This window comes from Leguminivora glycinivorella, chromosome 10, assembly GCF_023078275.1.
Source record: "Leguminivora glycinivorella isolate SPB_JAAS2020 chromosome 10, LegGlyc_1.1, whole genome shotgun sequence".
NCBI lineage: Eukaryota > Metazoa > Arthropoda > Insecta > Lepidoptera > Tortricidae > Leguminivora > Leguminivora glycinivorella.
This window is the reverse complement of record NC_062980.1, coordinates 1,227,035-1,249,966: the sequence shown is the minus strand read 5'-3', so window position 1 is coordinate 1,249,966 and position 22,932 is coordinate 1,227,035. Positions and strand designations below refer to the sequence as shown.

At 49.7% G+C, this 22,932-nt stretch overlaps 1 protein-coding gene across 1 annotated transcript in view; it reads right to left on the bottom strand.

Moving 5' to 3' along the window:
* Nucleotides 1-2,911: 2,911 nt before the first annotated feature.
* Nucleotides 2,912-22,932, bottom strand: part of LOC125230696 (histone deacetylase 4) — a 207,383-nt gene continuing 187,362 nt past the window's right edge. The window contains 15 exon segments of the mRNA XM_048135954.1: nt 2,912-4,649; nt 5,395-5,558; nt 6,272-6,303; nt 6,306-6,459; nt 7,705-7,845; nt 9,217-9,459; nt 9,926-10,064; nt 10,568-10,800; nt 10,900-11,020; nt 16,484-16,603; nt 16,708-16,808; nt 17,565-17,719; nt 18,426-18,626; nt 19,904-20,008; nt 21,495-21,643. Of these exon segments, the coding sequence (XP_047991911.1) occupies nt 4,589-4,649; nt 5,395-5,558; nt 6,272-6,303; nt 6,306-6,459; nt 7,705-7,845; nt 9,217-9,459; nt 9,926-10,064; nt 10,568-10,800; nt 10,900-11,020; nt 16,484-16,603; nt 16,708-16,808; nt 17,565-17,719; nt 18,426-18,626; nt 19,904-20,008; nt 21,495-21,643 (2,119 nt within the window). The 3' untranslated portion in view covers nt 2,912-4,588.

Sequence of the window (22,932 nt, the reverse complement as noted above, 5' to 3'; positions counted from 1 at the left end):
CATTCCACAGTTTAGCTGTGCGGGCAGGAAGTTCTAATTTTGCGTTAAGCTTTTTGACGCCATGTCAAATACAAACTATAATGTCAAAGCTGAATTTGAACTTTATAGTTTTACGCTCGTAAGTCTATTGCTTTGTATTCTGTCGGATTAATCGGTCTTTGGCGCTGATCCTGCGGTGTCAATATAAGTCGTTCAATTGAAGTTTGAAGATGATTATTAAAACCCAAGTCTAAAAAATATTTTGTATCAAATTAAAATCGCTTGTTTAATAAATACACAGATGACTCGTTTCTAGTCGATACTTGTCTCCCTAGTTCTTACCAAAGTGTAATCTGTTATGTATGGTGCCAGTGTTAACCTATTCTTCTCAGGTCTATCATACCAAAAACAGCAGTTGAATCGGAAATCAATCATAGGAAAAATGAAGTAATAAATAAATGCTATGGATAAAGTACGGATGCTAATAGTTATTTGTATATACAAGGGGGCAAAGTTGTATTTTAACGTCGAGTGTGGAATTGAAAAACGAGCAAGTGAAAGGATTCTATAGTTGAACAACGAGCGAAGCGAGTGGTTCGAGAATAGAATCCTGAACTTGCGAGTTTTTTAACACACGAGAAGTAAAATACATTTGCACCCGAGTGTAACACAAAACTTTTCCCCTTACTATAGCGAGGAAACTACAACGCAAAAAATGCATTTATCACTGCTTCCAGTAGTTCCACAGGTGGTAAATCATCTTTAGTACTAGATTCACCTACTTTTATCAATTTTGAAGCAGTTAATTTGACTTTATTCAAGGTCATTTCTTTTTTTTTTGCCACTTTTATGAAGTATGATATTTTGAAAAAAAAAAAAAAAGCTATTTCTACTCAGAATTACTAGCCTTTTCAATCCTAGTAGTTAAAAAAATTGTCCCATGCGATTTTTTCTTATTTTGTTACCATTTAGGAAAGTAACAAAAATGTATGGAAATTCTGGGACACTTTTTGTCTCCCAGTGAGATTGAAATTACTCGTGATTCTGAGTACAATAATTGACCTAAAATTCCCTAAAACAATAAAAGAAAAAATATTGGCAAAAAAAAAAAAGAAATGCTCAAATTACTTTACCCACTAGTGGATAAAATGCGTTTTTACCCGCTGGTAAAACACGTGTTTCCGAGCTAGTGAGGGAAAACAATATTAATATCGTACTTTGACCCGACATTTCCTCTCTATAGTTTCTATTGCACGCGGAACTATTGCTGACCCGCTCACTCAGGTTCATTCGGGAGGCATCAAATGCGCGATAGCAATATGATTATGACAGACCGGTCAATGTACTAAATTACTCATGCTATGCGTCTTTACTTTAGTAGCGCGGACCTTAAGCTGAGTTTAGACCAGCAAGTTATTGCTGCAAGTTTTGAGACGCAACTATAGATGAGTGTGAGTGGCAAATATCTGCATCTCTTTCTTGCGTATACTTCTGTCTCAAAACTTGCAGCAATAACTTGCATGTCTAAACTCAGCTTTAGGATACTTTCACAGAAGCATTCCTTTTGTATTGACGATGTCTGGGGCCTAATGCACAATCAAATATTAGATAATCCTATCTGTAAATAATACAAATACATTTATATAGAAAATCACAAATAGTATCAGCCAGGGAGCGTACTTTTCGTGCCGATGACATCAATTTGACGTCACGCTCCATATAGGTGATCACAAATTGTTTTATTGTTAATTATTAATCATTAGTCATCAATCATTTTAAGTTATGAATTTCTTTGCATGGTAATGAATGCAAGAAGGATGGTGTGCTTTACGTTAGAGAGAAATTCTCTTTTCTACGTATTTCTTGTAATGTGTTGTTAACAATACTATTTAATTAAATTTATTTATAAAAACAAATCAAATAATTTTATTCACGTTTCACATTTCAAGTAGGTATTATTTATGCCACATGTAAATGGACTACTGTATTTGAAGTAATTTGTATACGATTAAAATGATTGACGAATAATGATTAATAATTTACAATAAAACTATTTGTGATCATCCTATACGGAGCGTGACGTCAGATTAATGTCATCGGCATGAAAAGTACGCTCCCTGAGTATCACCTTGTATTTTATTTTGCAATATTTCTCATATAGTTCGGATCATTGTTATTGGCAACAGTTTTAGAAGGGCATCTAATAGAATATATTGTTTAATGTTTACGATTTCAGTGTAGCACAAAATAATATGTAAAATAAATTATGTTATCAAACGATGAATATTTAGCGGCTCATAATCATAAAAAAACTAGCTAGTTACTTGGACTGTGTTGCGTTGTACGTTATATTGATTATTTTAAATGTTTATTTCGATGTCTGTCACCACAACTTTTATATGTGTAGGCAAATTATTGAACTATTTTTATACTTAGGTAAGCTTATATTTTTGTACAAAACGCTAGGCTAAGTTTGTGCTAAATCTAATCTGTTTTATTAAGTTTTTAACTGCCACTATGTTTTAAAGGAAGGGATATGGCAATCTCTTTATTGGATAAGGTACAGCGGGGCAAATCTCGACTGGGGGGCAATTGTAGCTGATCCATTTTTTCCATTATTACACTATGATATTGAATTCTTAGAATGTATCCACTGAACACGCCTACCATATATAACCGGTGAACACTCTATTTAATAATGCAAACATTGTAAAACATGGAAAAAATAGACCAGCTACATTTACCCCCCAGTCGAGATTTGCCCCTCCGTACCTTGGTGAATGTTTCTAATAAAGAAATATTTAGTAGAATATAAATATTATGTTGTAAATACTTTTTCTTCTGGTTGACTATCATCTACTGTCCAATATAAGATTGCCATCGTGAGACTTGTTTATAAAAACAAAATTAAGTTTAAATAAAAATGCTCATATATGTATTTCCAAATATATATATATATATGTGTATATATATACATTTATTAAATAATTATTTCATCTGTATTCCAATTTAACAATAAAATTCTCAAAGACACAACATTGTATTATTTAACGCCGGGATTGTATCCCGCGGCCGGCGGCCGACACTGCCTACTTCACTCGCCCAGAGGCAGGCTCCACGCACTTGGATACAAACAGGATCCGAAAGTTTTACAGTACATCACGATATACGTGCGAAAAGTAGGAAATTCGTAGCGAATAGCGATAAATTAAGTATTTTAAAACGATGTTGCCTATTCGCACGAGTATCGTGCCGTTTTACAGTAGGTACAAATTTTGATCGTTAAATTTTTGACACAGACACGTAAAGTGCTAATTGTTATTAGGTATACTGTAAATGTATACTACGTCAATTTCAAACACAAGTCAATTCAAAAGCTCTACAAGTCTCATCAAGATTATACAATCTATGGATCCACGTAAATATCTGGATCGAAGTGGATGGAGCCAAAAGAGCAGACTATTTGGGCGTGTTTTTGTTCTATAGAGCTGGTATTTTTTGTCCATAATTTAAGCTCTATTTTATATACAACAGGTCTGCAGAACAAAAACAACGTACCCTCTAGAAAATTTAGTACAAGAAAATATGTACCGTCATTGGAAAATGATCTGCCCTGCTGCTTCACATTTGATTGTATGACTGAAAATTCAGGGCCAACTACAAATATGTATTGCACATTATCTTTGAAGAGCTACACAAAGGATCCACCAAATAACGTCCTTTAGTGCAAGTTAGTAAGGTTAGTCCTGCATGGAGGACATCACAAAAGACTGATACAAATCGTACAATTTAAACACTTTGACAAACAAACGATTTGTACAAGCTTCAACTCATCACAGAGACAGAGTTCGCAGTTGCTGCGAACGAAAGCTACCGGTAAGTAGTCGAGTAATACAAGTTGAAAGTTCATCTTTGGTATAGACAAGTGAAGAGTGGCAAGCCCCAGGGGCACATGAAGGGAACCTGCGTTCCCACAACAAGAAACTTGAGTATCTTTTTCATATAAATATATAAATTTCTCAGCACATCCACGAGGGAGAATATATATAACATTCATTTAGGCATTTCTCTAAACGACGCCTACTATAATAATTACATCACCTACTTCGTAGATTATTCATATAAAACATTTCTTCCAAATATTGATATTTTTTGTACAAATTATCATTTTACTACATTTTAAAGCTTTCAAATTAAGATTTGTCTTAATTTTAACACCTACACACGCATATAGCTCGGCTAATTCATTATGAATCACATCGATAGACAATATCCACGCAGCTACGGGCGTCTCGCCTCGAGAGACACATTTGGCAGGACAAGTTCGTTCGCAAGTTCACATAAACATCTCGCGCTCGGCGCACGTCTAACGTCGATATACTCTCTATAATATATATGTACAACTTCCATAAATATACATAAATTCTTTACTCGTCGAGCGTAAAATACGGTCACTAGTTCCGGTTCTAAATAAATAGGTTTATCGGTACACTCGGAGTGTAGCGTAGATTCGAGGAGCCGCGACCTGCCCTGGCCCGGGGGTCGCTGGGGTCACCAGGCCCAGGTGTGGTCGCGGCGGAATGTGAGCAGTAACTGTACAACACGCGCCTCACTTGCCTTCGTCCTGCTCCATCGGCTCTTCCGACACCGACCGGGACGAGTCCGGCGAACTGCAACAAGAAACAAAATCACAGTTAATATTGGTTCGACATTAGTCGCGTCTTCACATGGCGACCCTGTCTTTACTGTTTTTAAACATCTAACCCATGCATAATCATGCATAATTTCGTATTCCACAGTCTTATACGCCGTAATTTTAGGTATTTAAGAAAACGTAAACAAATAATTTGTATATTTTCGGGTAATTAAAATATTGTTTGGTTAATCAACCAAATACAAAACCAACCAAATACTCAACCAATCGACCACTACCGTTTTCAACCTCCTTATTTAATCGTATAGTCTTGCCATTAGCCCTCAACAGAACCAGCCAGGTTTAAGGAGCCTTTCAAGGGTAGATTTTGTTTACTTTTATTTAAATACCTAAAGTGTGGGTTAAATTGTGGCGTAGGCGAAAGGCTGGCAACCTGTCACTGCAATGTCACAATTTTGATTTCTTTGAACTCCTTTTTGCCAAGAGTGGCACTGAAACTTAGTAGTTCATGTGCTCTGTCTACCCCTTTATGGGATACAGGGCGTGATTATATGTATGTAATATGTATGTAAATACTTAAAGATACCGACAGTTTCTGCCTATAAAGGAAATATCTAAGTAGCTTACGTACAGATCTAAGCCTAGCATTTTTTCACATGGCGACCCTGCCTTTTCGTTGTAACAGAAACGGATTTCGTAGTCTCAGCTTGGCTTCTTGAGCTTATGAGGTAATAGGTAGTTGGTATAAGCTAGGCACCCACCTGGGCTTGGCGTCGGCGTGCGGATGGTGCATGGAGAGCGTGGCCATGGCGGCGGCGGTGTCGGCGGCGTCGCGCTCCGTCTGCAGGCGCCCTAACCTCGCCGCCGCCACGGCGGGCCCGGCTTCTATCGCCGACATGCCGATTAGACTGCTGTACCGCTTTATCTGGAATTATATAATATCGATTTATGGATATTTGAGAATAAAAAACTTTTGTTATGAACCTGAAAGCTTGTTTGAAACATAAAACGGTCGCCACCTTGAATTTTAAGATCTGAGAGAAGGATGTCTCGGATCTGTCGAGCGCGGTTATCTGGAGGCGTCGAGAGGTACCTATTTTGTTGCATAAGGGGCTAAACTGAAGGTGGTACCATGGTTTTGCAATGAAGTCTACTGATTTTTTTTTCATTCCAACCCCAACGTGTGATATATTGTTGGATAGGTATTTAAAAATGAATAAGGGTTTACTAAAATCGCTTATTGATAATATTAATATTATTTTCGGAAATAATCGCTCCTAAAGGAAAAAAAAGTGTGCCCTCTTCCTCTAACTTTTGAACCATACGAGTATGTTTAAAAAATATGAAAAAAATCACAAAAGTAGAACTTTATAAAGACTTTCTAGGATAATTGTTTTGAACTTGATAGGTTCAGTGGTTTTTGAGAAAAATGCGGAAAACTACGGAACCCTACACTGAGCGTGGCCCGACACGCTCTTGGCCGGTTTTTTTTGTGGTGGCGGCGGATATAGGTCTCGTGAGCGAGGACCTCGCTCACGTGCATGTTCGCCGCCACCCACGGGACTCGATGGGGCGGTGCTATGGTTTTCTGAAGTCGTGAGCACACTGCAGTAGGAATGACATAGTGCGAGTACTAACGGAGGGCCAGTGCGGCGCCTGTATGGCGAGCGTGTGCGCAGCAGCTCCTGCGCGGGCGCGGCGGGCGTGCGCGCCAGCTCGTGCGCGGCGGGCGGCGCCACGCGGTCGCCGAGCAGCGCGCGCACGCACTCCTGCGCGCAGTCGCACATGGCCGGCAGGTCGTACCCGCCCTCCAGGGATAGCACCACCTACAACACAGAAGCCTTACTTTAGATCTTCCATTTCATTATGTTCAAATATCTTAAGACTATACGGTAGGGGTCAATTCTCCATACAAACGCTCTCGACTATTTCCTCCCTGGTTTTTGAAGATAGAGCAATGATTTTTTCAACACAGATTGTTATTATTTTTATCTATGTCGGACCGTTTTGATTTTTTTGGTATTCTGCTTTTTAAAGACTCTAGAGCCAATCAAAAATTTCCAAAAACGGCCTTTTTCATTGTGGCGCAAAAAAAGGTGTGATACTCAAGATTGGTAACAATTAACCAAAAAAACTAAACGGTCCGACATAGATTATTTCATTGTTATTCAAATTCTGAAATTTCGTTCCGATTAATTAAGTTTTGAAGGAGGAAAGAGTCGAGAGCGGAACCTCGATTTTATAGATTTTTTTGAAATATCTTTTGACTGAGTTGTTCTTAATGGACAATTTTTTTTCGATAAATCTAGTTAATAACACTTGTATATTTAACTAAAATTCCCAAGTTGAAAGGGGGACTCCTTTTCATTTTAGCATTTTCGCTACCGTATCCTCTTAAATATTAAACAAATAAACCTAAATATATAAGTTACGCGCCTTCTCCACCGAAAATCACCGCCACTACAGATGTAGTGCGAAAAGATTTGCCTTCGTATTGTTACGGAACCGTACGAACGTGTCATGCTATTTCAGTCAGTCTCAGTACAAGATGTACTGACATTGACTGAACTAGTATGACAAATAGGAACGTTTCCGAAAGAAACCCTTTTCGCATTACATCTGTACCTCATCGGCACGGCCTACTAAGACTTAGTACCATTAAGCACATTTTGCAGACTGATCAACTTTAATTAGTAAGTTGATCAGTCCTTTTATAATGAATCCTACGACTTTCAAAATAAAAAAATTGGATATTTATGCCTTAAATCTTTTGTAAATACGTATGTACCATGTAACAGTGCCCCTGTGGCCTATTTGCTGATTTTTTTTCTTTTCTGAAGGCATCAAGTCCGCCATTTGTATTTTTTAAATAAACAATACTTTGTCCAATAAATAAATATTATAGGACATTCTTATTCAGATTGACAATTAAAGTCACTAACAGCTCTCTCTACTCGGATTAACTTACTCTATCGACCGACAAAAACAAAATTGGTGATCAAGTTTAAGTCAATAGTAGAAAGAAATAACCGAGGTAAACACACAAGCTACTCAGTCGACATTGGACGTACTTTGCCGTTGGCGAGTTGCATGAGGTCTTGCGTCATGTTCGCGAAGCACGCCGCGCTGACCGTGTAGCCGCCGAGCGGCGCGGGGTGCCCGGCCGCGGCGTCGAACCCGCACGACACCAGCACTAGCTCGGGGTCATACTCCTGTAACAATCAGAAAGTTATTACACGTACATCCTAGCATCATTTATCTAATCTAAATGGGCATGTAGGGTCGTGAATATAAAAAAAACCAAATGTTTTTTTTTTCAGAATTATGAAAAAAAAAACCGAGCACCATTGTTTTTTTTCTAAATAGGGTTTTTTTTTCAGATGAACAAATAATTCGACAATAACGGTTTTTCGTGAGTTGTAACGTGTTTCAATAACAAAAACGTACTAACATTCAGTATACATCCGTTTATTGGGGAATCCCCGACGCGGCGTGCAGCGTGGAGAGGCGGTGGTGTTGCCAACAGTAAATAGTGATAACTACCAACTACAGATTTCGTAAATGTTAGGTACTTTTATAAGACCAGAAATCAAAGTTATTTGATTAAATTCGTTTAATAGTTAACATTTAAGTCTAAAAAACCGCATAAAAGTATTAACTACTTTGAACATTTTGAGATTTTGTACTTTAGAAAAAAATCATACTCCAGAAAAAAACTGTTTTTTTCATGTTTTTTTTCAAGCCAGAAAAAAAAACGTTTTTTTGCAACCCTATGGGCATGTCACAAAATATGCCTTTTTTTAAAAACTTTTACATCATTTCTTCTGGATAAAGTATTCGGTATCACAGAGAGGCGGACTGAAATCGGACGCCCACGCTATATTTCACAAGTGCCGTTTCAGGTAAGAAGTTCCTTTATAACTGTGGATACTCTCTACAAGATTCTTGGAGAGAGATATAGTCAGTCTTACCTTAGCAATAGGCATGACGATAGACCGAAAGGCAGCCAGATATTGAGCATCCCCCAACGGTGAATTCAACCCTGACGCCCACGCAATATTGACATTGAAGCCAAGTCCAGCGCCCGATCCACATTCAGAAGCAGCACCAGTTCCATCAAGAAGTTTCTTTGTTCTTTCTAGAAGATTCTTAGAGACATATTTAGTCAAGCTTACCTTAGCAATAGGCATGATGATAGACGGAAAAGCCGCCAAGTACTCAGCATCCCCCAGTGGTGGATTGAGCCCCGAAGCCCACGCAATATTGACATTGAAGCCAAGTCCAGCGCCCACTCCACACTCAGAGGCAGCACCGGTTCCAACCGAAAAATTCCTTGTGCTTTTTAGAAGATTCTTAGAGAGAGATATAGTCAGTCTTACCTTAGCAATAGGCATGACAATAGACCGAAAGGCAGCCAGATATTCAGGATTCCCCAACGGTGGATTCAACCCTGACGCCCACGCAATATTGACATTGAAGCCAAGTCCAGCGCCTGCTCCACATTCAGAAGCAGCACCAGTTCCATCAAGAAGTTTCTTTGTTCTTTCTAGATGATTCTTAGAGACTTATTTAGTCAAGCTTACCTTAGCAATAGGCATGACGATAGACCGGAAAGCCGCCAAGTACTCAGCATCCCCCAGTGGTGGATTGAGCCCCGAAGCCCACGCAATATTGACATTGAAGCCAAGTCCAGCGCCCGCTCCACACTCAGAGGCCGCTCCGGTTCCGGGGAAGAAGTTCCCGTCGTCATGCCGGTGGATGCTGATGTAGAGGACGTGGGGGTCTTCGTAGAAGATCTGTTGCGTGCCGTTGCCGTGGTGGACATCCTGGGAAATTCAAAATTTATGTTAGATGTAATACTGAGAAGAGTAAAGATTTGTCTATCTACTCGTAGGTGGGCAAATACGCGAAAAGAGATAAAGAAACTTTTTTTTAATAGGTAAATTTAACGTTTTTTTCTCGGAATCACAACCCTTTCAATCCATCTAGGCGAAAAAAGTGTCCATATTAAATTTTTCCACTTCGTTGTCATTTTTCAAACACTTTGGAATCGAAAGGTTCGTGATTATTTTTGTTACGTCTTCTCTAGAAAATGCCCAGGTTTTTCGCTGCCGTACCAGGCACGATTTAGCATGCAAGATTAAGAGCACAGCGTTTAAAATACCGTAGTAGTAAGTTCGTGAAGTTTTTGAAAAGTCGTAATTGTCATTAAACTTGTCACAATACGGTTGTCAGAAAAATCTTGAAACTTTTATCTATGATAACAGGTTAACAGAAATAGTAATTATTTACCCAATCCACGATTAATATCCTTTGCAACCGCAACCGCTGGTGCAGTAGTCGCGCGGCCACGGCCACGGAGTTGAAGAAACAGAAGCCCATCGCCTGGTTGGGCTCCGCGTGGTGACCCGGCGGCCGCACCACCGCGAATCTGTCAAACAAACACTATATTAAACATGCCTCCTTGACAGTCACATGTTAAAACGCAGATAGTGCTGGTACGATAGAGATGGATTTAGTCAACGATGGGAAAAAAGTCGCGGAGGATCGAAAAATTATGCAATAGAACAGAATAAGTGTCAACGTGTTTAGAAATACCTACTCGGATAATGAACTCGAAACTCTTGACGCGAGAAGTTTAGCTTAAGAATGTTTTTTTTTTTTTTTTTTTTTTTTTTAATTTATTAAGAATGTTTTCAAGACTTGTTTTTATCAGAAGCGTCATGAAATAGTAACGCGTTGGTGTTTTGTCTTCGTGAGTAGGTCGCCCGTCTTGGTGGGTAGGTTGACCACGGGCCGGCCGTGTGTGACTGTGCTTGTCGTGTGTGGACTCACCCGTTCCTGTGTTCCCCCGGGCGGTCCTAGAGGCGAGGTCGAGCATCGAGCACGGTCCGACCGCGTGCGTGTCAGGTCAAGAGTGTCTGTGTGACTCACCCGTTCCTGAGCTCGCCCCTCGCGGTCCTGGTGGCGAGGTCGAGCACGGCGCCGGCGGCCATGCGTGCGGCGGCGGCGGTGTGCGTGTCGGACCACGCCGTGTCCGAGTCCACGCCCAGCCCGCCGCACGCCAGCCGCACCAGCTGCCGCGGGCCCGCCGCACCGGCGCGCCGACCGCCGAACTGTGCCACGTGGGACTCGGCGTGGACCGATTGGAGCTCTTCGAGGGACGCCTGCACGAAATACATCAACTTTAGTAAACTCGCAGGACAACGAAAAACCGCACTGGCGAGGTCGCCATGTTGTTTTGGGCGGACAGTAATTTAACATACCTTGCGTGGCCTCGTACGCTCCGTGCGCGCTAGCAAGCCGGTTTCGCACAGGCGCGCCCACACCGACTGTAGGCGGCCGCCGTGTTCGGGGTGCTGTGGCGCGTGCGCTCCACACGCACATCTGCAAATAAAGTACTACTTTATTGAACCGCTATACAACCTGTACTGAAAAATGATATAAAATAGATAAAAAAGGGTGTAACTTTTTTGTTGAGGCATGAAAAGCCGCGTCAATCCGTAAACTGACAGTTTACCTGCGGTCTATAGGGCCACTCACCCGTGCTTGAGCATGAGCGCGTCGTACGCGAGGCCCGTGGCGGGCGCGCGGGCGCCGACGAGCGGCGAGCTGAGCGCCCTGGCTAGCGGCGCGGCCGCCACCGCCGCGTGTGACGTCACGCTAGTGAGCTACTCACCCGTGCTTGAGCATGAGCGCGTCGTACGCGAGGCCCGTGGCGGGCGCGCGGGCGCCGACGAGCGGCGAGCTGAGCGCCCTGGCTAGCGGCGCGGCCGCCACCGCCGCGTGTGACGTCACGCTAGTGAGCTACTCACCCGTGCTTGAGCATGAGCGCGTCGTACGCGAGGCCCGTGGCGGGCGCCCTCGCCCCGACGAGCGGCGAGCTGAGCGCCCTGGCTAGCGGCGCGGCCGCCACCGCCGCGTGTGACGTCACGCTAGTGAGCTACTCACCCGTGCTTGAGCATGAGCGCGTCGTACGCGAGGCCCGTGGCGGGCGCGCGGGCGCCGACGAGCGGCGAGCTGAGCGCCCTGGCTAGCGGCGCGGCCGCCACCGCCGCGTGTGACGTCACGCTAGTGAGCTACTCACCCGTGCTTGAGCATGAGCGCGTCGTACGCGAGGCCCGTGGCGGGCGCGCGGGCGCCGACGAGCGGCGAGCTGAGCGCCCTGGCTAGCGGCGCGGCCGCCACCGCCGCGTGTGACGTCACGCTAGTGAGCTACTCACCCGTGCTTGAGCATGAGCGCGTCGTACGCGAGGCCCGTGGCGGGCGCGCGGGCGCCGACGAGCGGCGAGCTGAGCGCCCTGGCTAGCGGCGCGGCCGCCACCGCCGCGTGTGACGTCACGCTAGTGAGCTACTCACCCGTGCTTGAGCATGAGCGCGTCGTACGCGAGGCCCGTGGCGGGCGCGCGGGCGCCGACGAGCGGCGAGCTGAGCGCCCTGGCTAGCGGCGCGGCCGCCACCGCCGCGTGTGACGTCACGCTAGTGAGCTACTCACCCGTGCTTGAGCATGAGCGCGTCGTACGCGAGGCCCGTGGCGGGCGCGCGGGCGCCGACGAGCGGCGAGCTGAGCGCCCTGGCTAGCGGCGCGGCCGCCACCGCCGCGTGTGACGTCACGCTAGTGAGCTACTCACCCGTGCTTGAGCATGAGCGCGTCGTACGCGAGGCCCGTGGCGGGCGCGCGGGCGCCGACGAGCGGCGAGCTGAGCGCCCTGGCTAGCGGCGCGGCCGCCACCGCCGCGTGTGACGTCACGCTAGTGAGCTACTCACCCGTGCTTGAGCATGAGCGCGTCGTACGCGAGGCCCGTGGCGGGCGCGCGGGCGCCGACGAGCGGCGAGCTGAGCGCCCTGGCTAGCGGCGCGGCCGCCACCGCCGCGTGTGACGTCACGCTAGTGAGCTACTCACCCGTGCTTGAGCATGAGCGCGTCGTACGCGAGGCCCGTGGCGGGCGCGCGGGCGCCGACGAGCGGCGAGCTGAGCGCCCTGGCTAGCGGCGCGGCCGCCACCGCCGCGTGTGACGTCACGCTAGTGAGCTACTCACCCGTGCTTGAGCATGAGCGCGTCGTACGCGAGGCCCGTGGCGGGCGCGCGGGCGCCGACGAGCGGCGAGCTGAGCGCCCTGGCTAGCGGCGCGGCCGCCACCGCCGCGTGTGACGTCACGCTAGTGAGCTACTCACCCGTGCTTGAGCATGAGCGCGTCGTACGCGAGGCCCGTGGCGGGCGCACCGGGCGCCGACGAGCGGCGAGCTGAGCGCCCTGGCTAGCGGCGCGGCCGCCACCGCCGCGTGTGACGTCACGCTAGTGAGCTACTCACCCGTGCTTGAGCATGAGCGCGTCGTACGCGAGGCCCGTGGCGGGCGCGCGGGCGCCGACGAGCGGCGAGCTGAGCGCCCTGGCTAGCGGCGCGGCCGCCACCGCCGCGTGTGACGTCACGCTAGTGAGCTACTCACCCGTGCTTGAGCATGAGCGCGTCGTACGCGAGGCCCGTGGCGGGCGCGCGGGCGCCGACGAGCGGCGAGCTGAGCGCCCTGGCTAGCGGCGCGGCCGCCACCGCCGCGTGTGACGTCACGCTAGTGAGCTACTCACCCGTGCTTGAGCATGAGCGCGTCGTACGCGAGGCCCGTGGCGGGCGCGCGGGCGCCGACGAGCGGCGAGCTGAGCGCCCTGGCTAGCGGCGCGGCCGCCACCGCCGCGTGTGACGTCACGCTAGTGAGCTACTCACCCGTGCTTGAGCATGAGCGCGTCGTACGCGAGGCCCGTGGCGGGCGCGCGGGCGCCGACGAGCGGCGAGCTGAGCGCCCTGGCTAGCGGCGCGGCCGCCACCGCCGCGTGTGACGTCACGCTAGTGAGCTACTCACCCGTGCTTGAGCATGAGCGCGTCGTACGCGAGGCCCGTGGCGGGCGCGCGGGCGCCGACGAGCGGCGAGCTGAGCGCCCTGGCTAGCGGCGCGGCCGCCACCGCCGCGTGTGACGTCACGCTAGTGAGCTACTCACCCGTGCTTGAGCATGAGCGCGTCGTACGCGAGGCCCGTGGCGGGCGCGCGGGCGCCGACGAGCGGCGAGCTGAGCGCCCTGGCTAGCGGCGCGGCCGCCACCGCCGCGTGTGACGTCACGCTAGTGAGCTACTCACCCGTGCTTGAGCATGAGCGCGTCGTACGCGAGGCCCGTGGCGGGCGCGCGGGCGCCGACGAGCGGCGAGCTGAGCGCCCTGGCTAGCGGCGCGGCCGCCACCGCCGCGTGTGACGTCACGCTAGTGAGCTACTCACCCGTGCTTGAGCATGAGCGCGTCGTACGCGAGGCCCGTGGCGGGCGCGCGGGCGCCGACGAGCGGCGAGCTGAGCGCCCTGGCTAGCGGCGCGGCCGCCACCGCCGCGTGTGACGTCACGCTAGTGAGCTACTCACCCGTGCTTGAGCATGAGCGCGTCGTACGCGAGGCCCGTGGCGGGCGCGCGGGCGCCGACGAGCGGCGAGCTGAGCGCCCTGGCTAGCGGCGCGGCCGCCACCGCCGCGTGTGACGTCACGCTAGTGAGCTACTCACCCGTGCTTGAGCATGAGCGCGTCGTACGCGAGGCCCGTGGCGGGCGCGCGGGCGCCGACGAGCGGCGAGCTGAGCGCCCTGGCTAGCGGCGCGGCCGCCACCGCCGCGTGTGACGTCACGCTAGTGAGCTACTCACCCGTGCTTGAGCATGAGCGCGTCGTACGCGAGGCCCGTGGCGGGCGCGCGGGCGCCGACGAGCGGCGAGCTGAGCGCCCTGGCTAGCGGCGCGGCCGCCACCGCCGCGTGTGACGTCACGCTAGTGAGCTACTCACCCGTGCTTGAGCATGAGCGCGTCGTACGCGAGGCCCGTGGCGGGCGCCGGGCGCCCCGACGAGCGGCGAGCTGAGCGCCCTGGCTAGCGGCGCGGCCGCCACCGCCGCGTGTGACGTCACGCTAGTGAGCTACTCACCCGTGCTTGAGCATGAGCGCGTCGTACGCGAGGCCCGTGGCGGGCGCCCTCGCCCCGACGAGCGGCGAGCTGAGCGCCCTGGCTAGCGGCGCGGCCGCCACCGCCGCGTGTGACGTCACGCTAGTGAGCTACTCACCCGTGCTTGAGCATGAGCGCGTCGTACGCGAGGCCCGTGGCGGGCGCCCTCGCCCCGACGAGCGGCGAGCTGAGCGCCCTGGCTAGCGGCGCGGCCGCCACCGCCGCGTGTGACGTCACGCTAGTGAGCTACTCACCCGTGCTTGAGCATGAGCGCGTCGTACGCGAGGCCCGTGGCGGGCGCCCTCGCCCCGACGAGCGGCGAGCTGAGCGCCCTGGCTAGCGGCGCGGCCGCCACCGCCGCGTGTGACGTCACGCTAGTGAGCTACTCACCCGTGCTTGAGCATGAGCGCGTCGTACGCGAGGCCCGTGGCGGGCGCCCTCGCCCCGACGAGCGGCGAGCTGAGCGCCCTGGCTAGCGGCGCGGCCGCCACCGCCGCGTGTGACGTCACGCTAGTGAGCTACTCACCCGTGCTTGAGCATGAGCGCGTCGTACGCGAGGCCCGTGGCGGGCGCGCGGGCGCCGACGAGCGGCGAGCTGAGCGCCCTGGCTAGCGGCGCGGCCGCCACCGCCGCGTGTGACGTCACGCTAGTGAGCTACTCACCCGTGCTTGAGCATGAGCGCGTCGTACGCGAGGCCCGTGGCGGGCGCCCTCGCCCCGACGAGCGGCGAGCTGAGCGCCCTGGCTAGCGGCGCGGCCGCCACCGCCGCGTGTGACGTCACGCTAGTGAGCTACTCACCCGTGCTTGAGCATGAGCGCGTCGTACGCGAGGCCCGTGGCGGGCGCGCGGGCGCCGACGAGCGGCGAGCTGAGCGCCCTGGCTAGCGGCGCGGCCGCCACCGCCGCGTGTGACGTCACGCTAGTGAGCTACTCACCCGTGCTTGAGCATGAGCGCGTCGTACGCGAGGCCCGTGGCGGGCGCCCTCGCCCCGACGAGCGGCGAGCTGAGCGCCCTGGCTAGCGGCGCGGCCGCCACCGCCGCGTGTGACGTCACGCTAGTGAGCTACTCACCCGTGCTTGAGCATGAGCGCGTCGTACGCGAGGCCCGTGGCGGGCGCGCGGGCGCCGACGAGCGGCGAGCTGAGCGCCCTGGCTAGCGGCGCGGCCGCCACCGCCGCGTGTGACGTCACGCTAGTGAGCTACTCACCCGTGCTTGAGCATGAGCGCGTCGTACGCGAGGCCCGTGGCGGGCGCCCTCGCCCCGACGAGCGGCGAGCTGAGCGCCCTGGCTAGCGGCGCGGCCGCCACCGCCGCGTGTGACGTCACGCTAGTGAGCTACTCACCCGTGCTTGAGCATGAGCGCGTCGTACGCGAGGCCCGTGGCGGGCGCGCGGGCGCCGACGAGCGGCGAGCTGAGCGCCCTGGCTAGCGGCGCGGCCGCCACCGCCGCGTGTGACGTCACGCTAGTGAGCTACTCACCCGTGCTTGAGCATGAGCGCGTCGTACGCGAGGCCCGTGGCGGGCGCCCTCGCCCGACGAGCGGCGAGCTGAGCGCCCTGGCTAGCGGCGCGGCCGCCACCGCCGCGTGTGACGTCACGCTAGTGAGCTACTCACCCGTGCTTGAGCATGAGCGCGTCGTACGCGAGGCCCGTGGCGGGCGCGCGGGCGCCCCGACGAGCGGCGAGCTGAGCGCCCTGGCTAGCGGCGCGGCCGCCACCGCCGCGTGTGACGTCACGCTAGTGAGCTACTCACCCGTGCTTGAGCATGAGCGCGTCGTACGCGAGGCCCGTGGCGGGCGCCCTCGCCCCGACGAGCGGCGAGCTGAGCGCCCTGGCTAGCGGCGCGGCCGCCACCGCCGCGTGTGACGTCACGCTAGTGAGCTACTCACCCGTGCTTGAGCATGAGCGCGTCGTACGCGAGGCCCGTGGCGGGCGCCCTCGCCCCGACGAGCGGCGAGCTGAGCGCCCTGGCTAGCGGCGCGGCCGCCACCGCCGCGTGTGACGTCACGCTAGTGAGCTACTCACCCGTGCTTGAGCATGAGCGCGTCGTACGCGAGGCCCGTGGCGGGCGCGCCTCGCGCCGACGAGCGGCGAGCTGAGCGCCCTGGCTAGCGGCGCGGCCGCCACCGCCGCGCGCCGCGCCGTCAGGTCGATGACCTCGCCTTCTTCTTCTCGCAGGGCGGCCGCGGCCGCGTCGTGGGCGCGCGTCAGAACCTGGAACATATAAAATGCCTCACTAACCTATTGGTTGTCGGACTGAGAAGCACATTCGGGTCTTTAGCTTTTATTTACACGGAAGCTATGTTTTTGTTTGTTTCTATCGCCGATAGCCTTCTCTTTGCTTAGTCGCTTTTGGTAAGACCAGTGCCTTGTGTAAGTTCCTTACCACTAGATCACCTAGTCACTATAAGATTGCCACACCGGTTCTACTCGTAAGACACTCGTGGATACATTGAGCACTGACCGTCTTCCATATTTAGTTGCACAGGTAGATGGGTCGCCCGCAACCCTATGGCACCCACGGTATACCGACACCGACGACTCTCTACACGAGACACACCCATAGAATTTGTAGATGCACAACACTAAGCGTCTTGATCGCGCAGGTAGGTGTGCGTGGCCAGTAGCGGCCAACGGACGCGAGTGTATGTGTGTGTGCTACTTACTACACGTAGAAGTGTGTGGTGCAGCGACACTTGGGCTGCATGGCACATTTCATGGCGACCCTGCCAAGATGGGATGCTCGAGCACTAGCCATCTGCTCGAGGCAGCCCACCCCGCCCCCGTACACCCCGGACTATAACCGCGCCAGCTCAGCCTCCACGGCGCACGCTCTGAGATTATGGGCCAGTTGCATCAACCACATTTGGCAGACACATCACAATAAAATTTAACGAACGCTTTAACGGTGACAGACGGTTTGGTGCAACCGACCCTATGTCACCATCCGTCATTTGTTTGTATACTAACCGTCTTGCGTATCTGGTCGCGCAGGTAGGTGTGCGTGGCCTGTAACGCGGGGTCTCCGAGCGGCAGCGGCGCGGAGTGCGTGCGGCCGAGCGGGCGCGCGGGCGGCCGCGTGTGCGCCACGCCGGCTACCACGCCGCAGGCGGCGCCACGTACGGCTCCGCCTCGCACACGGGCGGCAGGGACACAGACACCATCACCTAGATAAAAGGAGCGTTAGTTAGAATCCAGCTCAGGAAACAGTAAAAAAAAACTATTTTTTAAAGATTTTAGAAAATGGTTGCTAAAAGAGTATGATTTTTATCCCATCCTACCGACTGCGCCAATTGACACTTTGTTAATAGCAGAACTATCGTAGATTTCTCTTCGTAGATTGAAGCTGTCATTCCGTACAGTGAGATATCACATTCAGAACCAATGTAAAGGCTAATACAGGGTGCAGTCCCATCGCACCTCATTTCGGGATTACACTCCAACATTACAATTTTGGGTTGAAGTCTATCTATAATGTCCATAAGAATAAGAATATTTTTATTTGCTTTTATTTGTTAAACATTACCATAATTATATAACATGCATAATCTATGCCAGACTAGACAATTGCTTAGTTCCTTTTCTAAACTACTCCTAAAGATCGCGTTGATCGTGTGATACAGCCGCGCTACCGGAACTACACAACTCCCGACTGCGGCCTGCTCTATGCAGTACGCCCCCCGACCCCGCCCTGTCAGCGCGCGCGCAGGGGCCGAGCGGCGAGCGGCACGGGCAGTGCACGGAGTGAAGCCGCGAGAACTCCTACTTATTTGCCTGAAGAAGAGTCTCCTAAATGACCGAAACATGTCGCAACAGTCGAGATATAATAACGTGGGTAAAACCGTATATTGACTAAATATTTGAAGTTCACCTGCGGAACAGGCGCGGGCGCAGGTCTGCCGAGCGAGATGTTGGGCATGGAGGGCGAGGAGAACAGCAGCTCCGGCCGCGTGTTGGGCTCCTCCTCCTCGCGGATGGGCGCCGCCGTGCACGCGCCCGTGGGGGACCCGCGGGGCGAGCTGCCATCGCAATCTGTACACAATTAATACACTTAGGCTAAGTTTCGATGAACGAAGATTTTGCGCGCGGTGCACGCGATCACTCTCGGCTACGCGCGGTCATGTACACAATACCATTGATCACATTACAACCTTTAACGTATTACGTAAGTATTTTTTATACAATTTAGATTAATATAATTTTATTAATTCAATGTAGTTTTAAAACAATATTGTTTATTGCACCAATAAATTGCTCTGATATTTAGTATAAGATGAAAATTATACATTGTTGACCATTTAAAAGTGCTTATTGTAAACCTATTTGAATAAAGAATATTTTGATTGATTGATTGATAATCGCGCGGAGAGAAAACCGCGCCGCGCGGTCATCTGAACTATGCCTTAGGCAGCGTTCCCACTTAGGCGTCGCGTGTCTCGCGGCGCGCAACGGACGTCTCCGCCACGCCGCCTAAATGTAATTCAAAAAACGTCTCCTCATTTTTTGTTTTCTTTCGGTAGTGACCCTGCCTGCTAAGCCGCGGTCCTGGGTTCGAATCCCGGTAAGGGCACTTATTTGTGTGATGAGCACAGATATTTGTTCCTGAGTCATGGCTGTTTTCTATGTATATAAATATGTATTTATCTATTTAAGTATGTATATCGTCGCTTAGCACCCATAGTACAAGCTTTGCTTAGTTTGGAGCTAAGTTGATGTGTGTAAGGTGTCCCCAATATTTATTACTATTTTTTTTTTATCTAAAAATTGGCTAATAAGTATGACTTGAGGTTTTGGTAATAGATTATATATTTACAATGTTATTTTTCAAATGACACATAAGTGCAACACATATTAGTTTCGTGTCAAACAAATCTATGTATAGTGCTGTTAATTATGAACACATTACGGATTATCTTATCTATTTCTAGCTGCAATTAATTGCATAAACAACTTACGTACAGTTCTCAGCTTCGAGAATGATAAAAAGATTGAATACATTTTTAATGCTGAAATTAAATGAGTTGTAGGGCAGTACTCATTGCGGTACTTCGAGCGAGTTTTGAGCGTCTGCCGCGCGAGAGGCCAGGTCCGCCGCTTGTGCCGTGCGCCGTACTTTGTAATTGAGCCCGACATTATGACGTCTCCTGATTATAACCAGTGATAGTGAGAGGATGGTAGTGTATACTCACTGCGGTGCTTGTGGCTCGATGACGCGCGCCTTCAGACGCACTTTCATGTTGGGCTTGACATTGTGGCTCACGTCTAGGCCCTACTCATGAGACGTTAGGCGGGTAAAGGTGTGTACTCACTGCGGTGCTTGTGGCGAGTCTTGAGCGGGCGCCGCGCGAGGGGCGAGGCCCGCCGCTCGATGACGCGCGCCTTCAGACGCACTTTCAGCATGTTGGGCTCGGACGCTGTTAGTGCACACCATGCTCAATGCAATGCTCACACAGTTGTTAATTAAACACACGTTAATGGCAGAGAGTAAAGGGTTGTATAATCATACTTTGATAGAAAATACATTTTTCTGCAGTTTCCGGAGGCTAGATTTTTTCATAGGTAAAAGTGAAATATATTGTTACAAATCTTTACTCTCTGATCGCAAGATGTCTTAGCCCATAAATAAAGTATACAATAAACCGAAAAAAAATTTACGATGGCTGAATTGTCAATTTAAGAGCTAAAAAATTAACAGAATATTATTTATAATTCATAACATTTTTTATATTCTGTATTTTGAATTATTTACTTAGACAGTGCAGGATCTTCAGCAAAAATGAATCTTATACTATTAAACGAGCAATTCTTGTATATTTATTTATTTATTTATTTATTTATTTATCTATTTATTTATTTATACCGACGATCTCGGAAACCGCTCTAACGATTTCGCTGAAATTTGTTATGTGGGGTTTTCGTGGGTGAAAAATCGATCTAACATATCCTTAGGTCCCGGAAAACGCGAATTTTCGAGTTTTCACGCGTTTTTCTTCGCGCGCCATCTCGTGTGGAGTAGTTGTATTGTTGAGACAGAAGTCTTTCGGTCGATGTAAGTATTATTTACTTCAAAGACTAGATGGCGACACAGGTCAAGGCTAACACGAATAGAAAAATACACTCTGAGCTTTTGTGACGAAACGCGCGCCATCTCGTGTGGAGTAGTTGTGTTGTTAAGACAGAGTTCTTTCGATTGATCGATGTAGGTACTATTTATTTTCGAACTAGATGGCGACACAGGTCAAGGATACGAAACAGAACCGAGCGAAGCTCGGTCGCCCAGATATTGGAATTTTATTTTACACAAGTACACGTATTCTATTTCTTTTAAATATTAGTAAATACTTCACACACAAAATCGAATGCATTATTGTTATTAAATACGAGTATCTACACAACAATATATTAACAACTAAATTAACTATGCTTTTCAAACTTTCAGTCGCGTCTCCATAATCCGAATTTAGAATATTTTTATTACTTAAAAGAAAATTTGCACATACAGGCTTAGATGAACGAACTATCAATGCTCATAATAAAACTTAACTTCTAGGGAACTCAGTCAGACAGTTGGCACTTGTTTCAGTATCATTAATATCATTATTGAATGTATTGATTACTTCATCCACCTAAGCGTAAATTATTATAATTTTCAAATGACTTTAAGATACTGTGAAACATTGAAATAGCTTCGTTTGCACGGACTTCGAGACGCGACGATCTCAGCAGGGCCACATGATTGCCGCGAGAGTATGTCGCAGCGAGATAGATCGTCTTTTTCCAATTGTATAAATGACGTAACGACGGGTAGTCTAGCTCGCGGCGACATACTCTATCGCCAATCATGTGCTAACCCTGCTGAAATAATTTCTACGAAACCCACACATGAAGTGATCAACATACCAGTCTTCCTGAGCGGGAAGTCGCTGGGCGAGGGCTGCGGGGGGGCGTTGAGCGCGAGCGGCAGCGGCGGCGCCGCCAGCCGGTACGGGTGCGTGGCCGCCGCCCCGGCCGACGTGATCGACTCGCCCGATGACGACTTTACTATACCCCTGCATCCCAATACCAACATATTTACAACTTTTACCATATCTAAATATATATAACCTAACCACAAAATTAAAATTTTGAAAAAACCCCCGACTGCGACATAGTGGACCGATTTTCATGAAACATGGCAAAGAGTTATAGGCGAGAAATTTAGAGTTATAGGCCAGCTCAGAACTTTAGTAAAATTGTAATGTATTTTTCTATTAATGTCTGTAACTTGTTTTGGAGCCAAAAAAAAATAACACTCCCGACTAACTCAGCTTTCAGACAAAAAAAAAACTAAATCAAAATCGGTTCATCCGTTCGAGAGTTACGATGCCACAGACAGACACACATACAGACAGACAGACACAAACAGACAGATAGACAGACAGACAGACATACACACAGACAGACACGTCAAACTTATAACACCCCGTCGTTTTTGCGTCGGGGGTTAAAAACTGACTGACTGACTGACATATCAACGCACAGCCGAAACCGCTGCTCCTAGATATTCCAAATTTGGCATATAGGTTCCTTATAAGATGTAGAGGAGCACTAAGAAAGAATTTTTCAAAATTCAACTCCTAAGGGGGTGAAATGGGGGTCCTAAGTGTGTATGGGAAAACACGATTAGATTAATACGCTGGCGAAGCCGCGGGAAAAAGCTAGTTTTACATATATGTCGCTTGTATGTTATTTCCCTCCAGCGAATCCCAGATGGGTACCGGACAACCTTGTAAAACTTATTACGGTTGGCACGGTGGATGGAGGACGGGGGAGTCGCCATCCACCAAGCCGCTGGGTGGACAGTGTTAAGAAGGCCTACCAGGGATTAGCACAAGCGCCTATTATTAGGACTGCAGAAAACCGTGCAGAATGGAGAGCTTTGGTGCACAAAATAACAATCGTATGTCAGCTATGAGAAACCTAAGCTATGTACCAACACAGCTTTGACAATAAAGAAATCTTATAGGTCGTGATTCGTGAGACGAGAATGCATGTAGGTAGTGGATAATCTTATACCATCGTATTTTCACAGAAACGTACGAAAGTTTCATGTAATTTCAGTCAGTTTCAGTACATCAATTCAGTAGTATATGTTGCTTGAAGTAGCATGACAAACACAAATATGTAAAGTGCAAAAGTGCATGGCGAATTTATCAATGAATTCATTCACAATTCAGCATTGGGGAGATGTAGTGTGAGTGTGGCCTGTCACACTACAATTTATATCCACCATATGTCGCCGCGAGATAGATGACACGTCTTTGTCTAATTGTATTAATGACATTTTGCAGCTGATAGT